Source organism: Pinus tabuliformis, chromosome 8 (assembly GCF_031772625.1).
Source record: "Pinus tabuliformis cultivar Carrire ecotype Pingquan chromosome 8, CPIR1, whole genome shotgun sequence".
Classification (NCBI taxonomy): domain Eukaryota; kingdom Viridiplantae; phylum Streptophyta; class Pinopsida; order Pinales; family Pinaceae; genus Pinus; species Pinus tabuliformis.
The window spans coordinates 161,294,903-161,306,923 of NC_142294.1; the positions used below are offsets into that span (position 1 = coordinate 161,294,903).

General features: G+C 39.3%; 1 protein-coding gene across 1 annotated transcript in view; it reads left to right on the forward strand.

The window, feature by feature from the left end:
• The first annotated feature begins 382 nt into the window (after window positions 1-382).
• Window positions 383-12,021, forward strand: part of LOC149234638 (uncharacterized) — a 102,736-nt gene continuing 91,097 nt past the window's right edge. The window contains exon 1 of the mRNA XM_089368326.1: window positions 383-529. Coding sequence (XP_089224452.1) covers window positions 383-529 — 147 coding nt within the window. The remainder of the gene's footprint in view (window positions 530-12,021) is intronic.

A 12,021-nucleotide genomic window follows, 5' to 3' on the forward strand; every position in this document is an offset into this window, starting at 1 on the left:
ATTTTTAGAGAGAAAACATAGAAAAACAGGGTTTGGGAGAAGAATTTGGGTAAATACATGTTTTATGGACGCCCTGTACGAAATGTAGGTGGCAGACCGAGCTGAGGGGCCACGCTGTGGAGTCAATTTCTCTGGGTGGCGGACTGTGCAGTGGAAATGCCGTTTTGAACGTAAAAAACCATGCAGAGGTTGCGTAGAAGAAACAAAGAAAAATGACCGAAAAACGATATTTTGCGCATTTTTAACAAAAATTTGATTTTGGCGGGTTTTGGCGTGCTTTGGTCGGGTGACGTCAGCATGACGTAATCTTTGTCGGGTAGCGGGGGTACGGAAGCTGACTTGGTGCTGACGTGGCGGACACGGCGGATGATACAGTGGTGAGATGGCAGATGACGTGGGTGCTGACGTGGGCGACGACGTCAGCGGCGGGAAGCGGTGGCGGTATATGGTATTATCGCACCGCTTTTTGGACAACGGCGGTTTTGGGCGGAGCGGACGTGATAAAACGAGGCGGCGACACGTGGATTATGTACGTCAGCAAAACCGTCGTTTTCCTAGAGGCTAAAGTTCGGTCATCGGACGGGTCGTGATATTCGTATGGGTCGTTGGATCTACGTGTGATGATCCAACGGCCGACGGCAAACAAAACAGGCGGAGGGCTAGAGTATGGGACCCGCGCGATATATTTAACGCTTGATAAGGTTTTTGCGGGGTTTTTACAATGTATTCAAACTTTGGGTTGGGCGGGTTGGTTATTCATTTAACCAAATGTTAAATGAAGTCCATAGTTTATATGCGCACGTGGGGAAGGGTTGTCCACAAGGTTTCAGATAAACCTTGGACCCCCTAAAACATTAACATATGGCTTTAATCAAGCCCGGGGCGGAGTATTAAAACTTTGGGGTTTTGTGTATTTTATATATAATAGGGGCGGGAAAAACTTTACATAGGAGTTATATAATAGAGTTAGGATGTTAATATGAGAAATGTTTTCAAACAAAGCACTAAGCAAAAGGTGAAACTTAGGCTTAGGGAATAAAGGGATCCAAGTCATGAACTTTTAGAGACTTAGCATAAATGGAAGAAAAGGATTTTTACACAAGAAATGTGGCTTAGTTCTCTTAAGTAAAACCAGGATTTCACTTAGTCTTTTTCATGAAATGAAGGGAACTAGGAACACTGAGCAGATCTCAATGTCCTTGAGGGGATGTTAGTAAATGTTCTTGGAGAAATGAGAGGGGAAATTAGTCATGCTTCAACTGTTTTGCAGCCACCTTGCTATGGTACTTGTGATATCCATGAGATAGATCATATTCAAAAAGACAAAACTGATCATAAACTTGCTTCTGCAACATCAAACTGCCTACCCAGCCTAATACACCTAACATTTTTTCTTCTTTTTCCTTGGGTGCATTTGAGCTAGCAAACCCTTTCTCTCTTGTTTTATTTTAACTGCCCTCCTATCTAAATCTTCCCTTATCTCTTCCAGGGGCTCAGATTCAGCTGTTGAGCACCCTTGCTTCTCTACCTAACTATTGATCTGCCAAGCTTAAACTGTTTGCACAGACCTTATTCTCTAGTTCTAAAACAAGAAATTTAAACATGGACTGACCAAGGTTGAGCTGTTTGGCCACCCATCAAGTGTGACAGAAGTCACTGATTGCATAATTTGAACTTCTTTGCAAAAAATAGGATAGTAGTGGCATTTTGACTAGCACACTTTCCTGGTATTTTCTTTGGGGTTCATTTTCTTTGTTTTTTGACCAATTCATTCTTTTTGCCCTTTGATTTTTCTTTTAGGGCATACCCTCTTTTCATTTTTTAAATTTTTGATTTTTTGAAAATATGGAACCTTTGCAGCATGGAAAGGATGAACATATTTGGCATTTTAATCAGTCAATCATGAAATATGACACCTATTGGTATAGGAACCTAACAGTGGCTCCACTTGGGGATGGCTTTTCCAGATGAAAAGCCAAGAACAGCAGGTCAGATGGCCTTATGTTCAACTCTGGCTGCAATCTGAAATTTCCTTTTGCTGTAAATAACCAAACTGTATCTCTGTAACATATATACCTTTCCCTTGAGCTGGTTTGAACAATTACAGCTCTGTCTCTGATAGTTTGTCTGAGTGTTTGCTATTAGATTTTTAGCTCCCAAGTTTTCTTCTTCACTTCTTCTAATAAACTCAAAATGTAATACAAAAAGGTGGCACAATTCTTTGCTTTTTTCTCAAAATTTGTTGCATCTCATTCCCTATCTTATTGCTGTAATAAATTGCCGAAAATAGACACTATTATGTACAAATTATAGTGCTTTCATCTTAACAAAGTGGATCAAAATAATGCCTGAGCATCCGACCATTGACTGGCCCATCCTCTGCTTCTGTACCATCCAGGTTGCTCAAAAAGTAGGTGTTGTTTCCTTGTATAGCCTGAATAACAAAAGGTCCTTTCCATAGGAAGTCAAACTTCCCATGTTTTCCTTTATCTTCCCTTCTAGAATTCCACTTCAGCACTTTGTCTCCTATGAAAAAATCCTCTGCCTTTGTCCTCTTGTCAAAAATCTTCTTAAGTTTCTCTTGTAGAATCTGAGATCTTTGATACACTTCTTCTCTAGTCTGTTGTAAGTGAATTGTTTGATTGATTCTCCTTTGAATATCATTGGGTTCTGCCTGTATTTCTTGCAGCAATTTTATCACAGGGATTCCCAAGGATGAAGGGAATACTACCTCCATGCCATAAACCAACTCATAGGGGCTTGTTCCAATGGTTCTCTTTGTACTCAACCTGTCTGCCCAAAGTGCATTAATAAGATTTTTGTGCCAATTTTTCTTGTTTTCCTCCAATACTTTCTTTATGATATTGATCAAGCTTTTATTGGATGACTCAGCTAGACCATTACCCTGAGGGTAATAGGCTGTGGAATGGCCTAAGGTAATGTGGTATTTGTGGCAAAAATTGATCATTCTTTTGGATTTAAATGCAGCAGCATTATTAGTTATTATCTTTTCTGGACAGCCAAATCTAGATAGGATATTGGTTTCTAGGAATTGCATGATGATTGAGTCATTGGCTTGTCTACAAGGGATGGCTTCTATCCACTTGGTGAAATAATCTGTGGCAGTTAAAATCCACTTATGCTGGCTAGAAGAGGGAGGGTGAATCTCTCCAATGAAATCTAAACCCCATTGTTGAAATGGTCTTTCAATGGAAATGGGTTTTAGGGGTAGAGGCAACAGTTTTCTCTTGCCTTCAAAGATTTGACACTTATGGCAAGAAACTACAAATTTCTTTACATCAGCAAACAGGGAGGGCCAATAAAAACCAGCTCTTAGGATCTTATCAGCAGTTGACTTCCAATACAAATGTCCATTACAGTCCCCTGCATGAAATTCTTTGAGCACTTTGTCAGTTTCATCTTTTGTTAGGCAGCTTAGTAAAATGCCTTCATGATTTTTCCAAAATAAAACATTGTATACAATACAAAACTTTGAAGCTTTCATTTTCAAGAATCTCTTTTTAGTTCTGGATAACCCTGGAGGAGCTTGCAGGTTTAACAACACATAAATTATATCATCATATCAAGGTGATTGTAAGAAGGCTTGATTGATCTGTGGAGTCGCCATCTCATGTTTGTTGTCCAGTTCATTGATGTGAAGGGCTTGAAAGTTGGTTTCAGTCATCAATTTAGCTAATCCTTGTCCTTTTATCAGATTTGTTGGTTTAATTTCCATGTCATATTCCAAGATGTTAGCTATTCATTTGCCTCTCTTACCTTCATTTCCTTCTTGAGTTAGCATATCCTTGACCATAGTATTTGGCACATAAGCTATCACATGAGAGTATAATATATAAACTCTAAAATCCTTGATAGCCTTTATAAGGGCATAAGCTTGTTTTTCCATGATTTGATATTTAAGTGGTGCATCTCTAAGCGCTTTGCTGAAAAAATCAATGGGCTTCTCACATCCTTGATCATCTTTTTTTAATAGGACAGCAGCAATAGTATGTTCTGATGCAAAGGAAAAGATTATAAAATCTCTATCAAATTTCGAGCTTGTGAGGACTGGTGTTTTAGTTAAAGCTATTTTGATTTCTTCAAAGGCTTGTTTAGCTTCTATTGTCCACTTTACTTTGGAATCTTTCTTCAGCATGTTATTCAATAATCCTATCAGTTCAGCCAAGTTGGGTATGAATCTTCTTAGAAAATTGATTTTCCCAAGAAAAGCTTGTAGCTCTTTGATATTCCTAGGGTGAGGAACTTGTAGGATAGCTTGTATTCTGTCTGGGTCAATTCTAATGTCATCTTTTGAGATTATGTGACCTAATAGTTTGCCTTCTTCTAGGCCAAATAATGATTTCTTTGGGTTAAGTGATATGCCATATTTTCTGCAAATTAAGAACACTTGTCTCAAATGTTCTAAATGTTCTTGATCTGACTTGGAAAATGCAGTGAGGTCATCAAGATATACGACCAGAAAATCATGGATCTCTTTTGCAAAGGCTATTTCCATTACTCGTTGAAATGTTGCCCCTACATTCTTAAGTCCAAAAGACATTTTTACATACTTGAAAGTTCCCCAAGGTGTTGTAAAGGTAGTTTTATCTTGATCATCTGGGTGAACTAGGATCTGATTAAAGCCTGAGAATCCATCTAACAGTAAAATCCTAGAAGCTCCCACTACCCTTTGTAAAATGTGATCCATCTTGGGTAAGGGGTAGTGGTCTTTGAGAGAAACTTTATTCAGATTTCTTAAGTCTGCACACAGTCTTATCTCTCCCGTTTTCTTCCTAGTGGGCACTAGATTTGAGATCCATTCTGAGAACCTGATAGGTGCAATTATTCCAGCTTCGTACATTCTTTTGACTTCCTTTTCAATAAGGGGAAGGAGGACAGGATTGACCATTCTAAGTTTTGGTTTGAAAGGCTTTTGATTTTCTTTTAAGGGTATTGTATGCTGGATCACAGAAGTGTCATAGGACTTAAGATCTTCATAGCTCCATGCAAAAACATCTTGAAATTATTTAAACAATTCAATGTATTTCAGTTTTTGATCGGGAGGCAAGGCTTTGGACAATTTTACCATCTTAGGATCTTCTGCAGTTCCTATATTACAGTCCCAATTTCTGCGTTTAATGGCTGCATTTTTGGCTTTCTTGGAATATCAATAGAGTCAAAAATATCCTCTAGAGGAGTCAAGCCTATGGGTAAAAAATTATCTTTCAAATCAATTACTTCAGACTCTCCTTCAGCAATTTCATCAAAGTCCATTTGCTTCAGCTCTTGTAATTTTTTGATGGTAAAGATCGTTGGATGCAAAATCTGATTTGCTATTTCAGCTGATATATTAGTTTCTATTTTGTCTATTTGTTGTTCTTCACAAATGGTGCTTTTATCTATGCTTGTGATTGAGAATTACTCTTTCAAAGTCAAGAAATTATTGATTTGAGCGTCATTTTCAAACACCTGCCAATTCTTAACATTGTCTGGTACAGCAGGTCTGTGTTTAATTTCAGCGGTCAAATGATGGTTAGGCTCAAATGGCAGCGTACAAGTGCTAGCAAATGTTGCCAAACTATGAGCATGTAAGTTGTGGTTCCTTGAGATTTTGGTGAGCTGTGATTCTAGAAAGGTATTAAGTATTTCAATTGCTGCCCCTCTATAAGCCCTTAGCCTGAGATTGTTTGTAACAAAGTTTCCCTTCATCTGTTGAATAATCAAATCATAGTCTCCCAAAATTGAAATCCTAGTTGCCCCTAGACTTTTGATCAGTTTGAGTCCCAGCAGAAGGGCTTCATATTCAGCCATATTGTTTGTACATCTGAAATTCAGCCTATATGCATGTCCTTCAGCATGATCATTTTGCATATTGTGTACCCAAATCCCTGCCCCTGCTCCTAGTTTATTCACTGACCCATCAAATTCTAAGCACCATAGGATTTGTTGATTACAACTAGCATCAGGAGTTTTGGAAACTGTCTTAGTGGGCAGATTTGGATTTTGTAACTCATATGGTTTGCCTTGTGTGTTTGTTGCATCAATCACTTCAACAATTTCTAGATCTTGAGCAGTGGATTCTTCATTAATACTTCTTCCTTGTGCTGATGCTAGAACTTTGTCATTAGTTTTGGGACATATTTCAGCATTGTATAAGATAAAAGAATCCATATCAGAATGCATGGAATAAATGGGGAAATTTTGGGGTTTCTCTTGACTGCTGACCACATATTTCATCAATGTTTCCCGGTACAATCTCTTTGGTTGGCCAAAGACTGAGATGGTAGCATAAGACATGTCTAACTGCAAAGATCCTTAGAGCTTTGCACCCCAAGATCTGGACAAAAGCATTCCATACTTTGGTGGGATATCAGCTACCACTACATCCATTAAAATTGTCTTGGCAGGGTATTGCACTAGAGATACACACAAATCTTTGATTAGGCCTAGACACCTGACCTGGCTAGAATCAAATGAAAACAAGTCTTTATATGGCCTCGTGATATCTAGGTCCAATCTTTCCATCATAGACTTAGGCATTAGATTATGGGAAGCTCCCGTATCAAACATTGCATTATGTAGTACTTTGTCATGAATGTTTAGGCTTACATATAATGGAGGGACCCCTCCATCTACTGTTTTGCCATTTACTTCAGGGCCAAAAATCAATTCTGGTTGGTCATCTAAGACATTCACTGCGTCTCTATTCTCTGATATTTGAAGTGACCTACTGATTTGTTCTCTATAAACCTCATGTTTAGCCAATTCGGACAATGGAATGGTTATTTTTAACTTGCCTATTTCGGTTTCCAGGTTGAAAGGTTTTTCCACTTGAATTTTTGCATTCCGGGCAGCAAGATTTTCCATTTCTGCTGTGTTTTCAGTGATTTTTTCTCTATCAGGAGTGCTGTTATGAACTGCATCTGCTTTAAAGTTACTTTCAGGAGAGCTGTTTGCATTTTCTTTTGGAGGGAAGGAGGTGGATGGCTGATTATTTGATGGTTGTAAGTCTGATATGTCCTCAACCGTGGGCTCTTCAGGGTTGAGGTTTGTTTTAGCAGGGAGTTCTGTAGGGGAAGTTTTATCCTTTGCTTTTTTAGGCTGCTTGGTATCTTTCTGCTTGCTGGGTTCAAGAACATCTATCGTTCTGCTTCTCAATTTGTATTGTTTATTAACCTCATAGACAGCTGCATCATATCCCTCTCTGAAATCAAATGATTCTATGGATTTGGTTTGAAATTGGTTGAAAGTGTGAGCCTCTTGGTCATCTTGTGTTAAAAATATTTGTTGTTCACTGTTTAGACCCATTAGGTTGATTTGAGTATCCTCTGTTGGCTCACTAGAGGTTGAAGCTTCGGCATAGTTCTCTTGAAATGGAGGTCTGATGTTCTGGTCAGGACCAGCCTTCCCGGTGTTAGGATTTTGATTTTTCCTAAAGTTTGGATTTCTTGTGGTGTTACTTGGTTGACCTTCCCAAGAGGATTTCCTTTCAATGGTTTCCACTCTATCACCCAATCTATCCATTCCTTTGATAATTGCATCTAGTTTTTGCTCAAATGCAGAAGGCTCTTCTTTGAAGGGAGTCCTTCTTTCAGCTCTAACTCGAGCTCTTTTAGATATCAGATTGGCCTCTACACTAACAACTATGCTCAGCATGTCTTCTAGGCTTGGAGGAGCCCTTTCCCTTAGCTGATATGCCATGTCAGATTCAAATCCATCAGGGAATTTGATCAAGGCTAAGTCAGGTGGAGGTCTGAGGTTCTGAGGAATAGCATTGTACACATTATTGAATCTAGCACAGTAGTCTTGGACAGTTTCTTATGGGTCTCTTTTCAAGCTTTCATATTCAGATAGGATATGTAATGGGTCCTTCTTCTTTTCCCATCTGTTCAAAAAGGTTTGATAAAGGGCATCTGGATTAGCAATTGTGTTTACAGCAAGTGCCCTAAACCAGGTCCTTACATCACCTGTTAGGCTTTGGACAAAAATTTTCATTCTGACATCATTATCATCAATTTCATAGTTCTCAAAATAATCCATCATTTTCTTAGTATGTTGTTGTGTTGTGTAGGTGTCAGTACCATCAAAATAGGTGATTTTGCTTTGATAATCTTGAGGCATAGCCCCTGGATTTGCAGGCAACTGCAGAGGAGCATATCGGTTTGCCATATTAACAGGTATAAATGGGACAGCTGGAAGCACAGGGATAACAGCTGAGATAAGTGTTGTGGATGGGGGAGTGGAAAAGATGCTTTGGAGTGATGATGGTGAACTAGAAGAAGCTGCAGCAACAATAGAAAGGACTGCTGCTTTTCTGGGAGTAGGCTCAGGTTTGGTAAGGTTTTGCATGGTCACATGCTTATGTTTTATGTTTCTATACGCTATCATGATTATGTTATACATGTATCACGATGATTTTTTGATCTTGCAGACAAGGTATCCTCCCCGAGCTATACTAAGTTACGTTGGTTTATTGTGATTTGGTTTAGCTGACATGATATACCTTGCAAGAAGAAATATCAAATGGCTAGCAAGATGGTTGACTACAAAGACTCTCCCTATGAATCCATAGAGCAGTATGGTGTTGGGAACTCTTTCGACTTGGAAGTGACACTAAGAAGCTTAAAGGAAGAGATAAGGAGTTGTAAGGCAGATAATGACATAATCATACAGTCACAGGAAAAGCTAATAGAGGTAAATGCAATGATACTCTAGAGCTTGTCATATTTGCAGCAGCAAGGACCACTTTGAATCAGTCATGATCAGGAGGACAAAACTAATGGGGCATATGGCAATAGATCACACGACAGTCACCGATCAGATCGAGATGACACAATCCGAGATGGCAGATTGTTGGACACTCTGAAGAGGAGAAGGGATAGACACAGGTATGATTCTAGTTCTGATTTAGATAGGCACTATGATCGTCATCGATATCATCCTTACAAGAGGAGTGATAGGGGATACTTTCTGGTTGAGTTTAAGAAAGCAAAGCCACCTACTTTTGATGGAGAGGTAAAGAGATCATGGGATGCAGAGGCTTTGTTACTCGGTATGAAGATTTTTTTCAAGTTGCATGACTACTCAGAAAACATGAAAGCTAGAGTGGCTACTTTCAGTCTTAAAGGTAAAGCAGACATCTGGTGGGAAGATGTGAAGAATGTCAGGGACATAAATGAGGAAGATATGAATTGGAGTGAATTTTAGTGGCTATTCAAGAAAACGTATATGTCGGAGAGTACTTTGATGACAGTGCAAAAGAATATGGGATCCGTGATAGATGATGAGTACACTAGTAAGTTCTTGGAACTATTGAGGTATGTGCCTTACCTCAAGGAGGAGAAGGCTAATATTCAGAGGTTTGTTATTGGGTTACCAGTTGCATTCAAAGATAGGATTGAGTTCAACGATCCTAGATCATTGGAGGAGGCTATCCAAAAACTGAAGCATTTTATGAACAATCAAAGCGTCGAACTGAGACGAAGCCAGATTCGAGAGGTAATACAAATAACAAAGGCAAATGAGACAAGAAGCGAGTAAGACCATAGGATTCGGGTAACAAGGAGAATGTTGCACCACTTAAGAGGTTCAATGCATTAGATAGAGGACAAGGACACAGATCTGAGGAGCAGAATAAGGAGCCCGTGGAATGTTGGACTTGTGGAGGAGATCATTGCAGGAGGGATTGTCCACAGTACAAGAGTGGTAGGCCTAAGATATATAGTGTACATGAGGCACAAACTATTGGAGATATTGGTCAGAGTATTCCACCTATCTATGCATCCTTAGATAACAAACACACAGAGCATCAGGAATCTATCATCGAGATGAACGACAAGCTTTGTGATCAAGTTATTTCTATTTTGATTGACCCTGGATCTAATTATAGCTATGTTAGTCTTGACTTGGTGGATAAGTGCGGTTTGGGCAAGGAATTGCATGCAGAGTCTTGGTTAGTGTAGTTGGCTACAAGTACAAAGAAGCAAGTTCATCATTGGGTAAGAGCTTGCACATTTTTCTTAAATGGTATGCCTACCACAACAAATTTGAATGTGTTACCATTTGGATCATACAATATTTTTTTGGGTATGGATTAGTTGTATCTACATAGAACCAAGGTAGGCTGCTATGATAAATCTATTGAGTGTGTTGATGACAATGGAGAATCAAGAGTCTTACAAGGTAAGAAGAAAAATACATCACTTAGGATGTTGATAGCTATGCAAGCAAAGTGTATCCGTAGGAAGGGGTGGAAGCTATTTGCAGTACACATTTATAGTGATAAGGGTAAGGAGGCTGAGGATGCAGATGTGCTGAACAAGTATCCAGTTTTGCAGTAGTTTCAAGATGTATTTCCTGAGGACATTACAGAGTTGGCACCTCATAGGGAGGTAGACTTTTCTATTAAGTTAGTTTCACGGGCAGCTCCAGCATCAGGCACCTTACAGGATGAGCACACTTGAGTTGGTTGAGTTAAAATTGCAGTTAAAGGAAATGTTGAACAAGGGATACATTAGGCCAAGTGTATCACCTTTGGGTGCACCGGTCTTGTTTGTGAAGAAGAAAGATGGTACTCTCATATTATGCATTGATTAGAGGCAGTTGAACAAAGTGACTATCAAGAACAGGTACCCTTTACCAAGGATTGATGACTTGTTCGATCAATTGAATGGAGCAATAGTGTTCTCAAAGATTTATTTGAGATCTAGATATCATCAAATATGCATCAAAGAGGAGGACATTTAGAACACTGCTTTCAGGACCAAGTACAGGCATTATGAGTTTGTTGTTGTTCCATTTAGCTTAACTAATTCTCCAGCAACATTCATGTGTTTGATGAATAGTGTGTTGCATACATATTTGGATAAGTTTGTTATTGTGTTCATTAATGATATACTGGTATATTCTAAAAATGAGGAAGAGCATGCCAAGATTTTAGCAGCAGTGTTGAGGTTTTAAGTATCGAGGGTTTTCACAGTGCATTATATTAGATATCATTTTTGGGATTCAACTGCGTTAAGTAAGTCATTCATCTATGACCATTTCCATGAGAGGTAGTTGTAACTAACTAATTTATCATGATTTTTGAATAGTCCACTTAGCACTCATTGCATCAGGTGATGATCACAGGGGTGAAGAAGTGGGATTGAAACTAGTGAAATGAATCACATAGCGTCAATCATCACTTCTGGGGCTTGCACCCGGTAACCAGGACTTCCCGGGAGGTCACCCATCCCAGATCGCATCTGGCTCAAGCGTGCTTAACTGTGGAGTTTTCCCCACAATCAAACCCACTTAGCTTGCTACCCCATTTGCAAAACCTTAGCAAGTATTGTGCCTCATGAATTGATGTTGAGGGAGCATCAGTTGTATGCTAAGCTCAGCAAGTGTAGTTGCTTTCAGACTGAGGTGCACTACTTGGGACATGTTGTCTCCAAGGAAGGCATTGCAGTAGATCCAGAGAAGATTATGGCAATCATGGAGTGGGTACATCCTAAGAGTGTGGATGAGGTGAGAAGTTTAATGGGTCTGGCAAGGATATTACAGGAGGCTCATCAAGAACTTCTCGCAGATTAATTATCCCATTACATCATTGCAAAGGAAAGGTAAGAAGTTTGAATGGACTGAGGAGTGTAAGGCTAGCTTTGAGTAGCTTGAGAAGTTGTTGATGCATGCACAAGTACTATAGATTGCAGATCTGGAAAAAGAGTTTGTGGTATGCACAGATGCTTGCAAGAGAGGGCTTGGTGGATTCCTTATGCAGGATGGATAGGTGGTATGTTATGAGTCCCGGAAACCAAAGGAGCATGAGAAAAATACCTGACACATGATCTTGAGTTAGCAATGTTTATACATGCATTGAAGATGTGGAGGCACTATCTTCTAGGCAGACAATTTGTGCTTATGAGTGATCACATTAGGTTGAGATATTTGTTTAACCAGTGGAATCTGAATGCCAGGCAGGCTATATGGTTGGCCACAATCAACGAGTTTGATTTCAAGATTAGGTACATCAAAGGT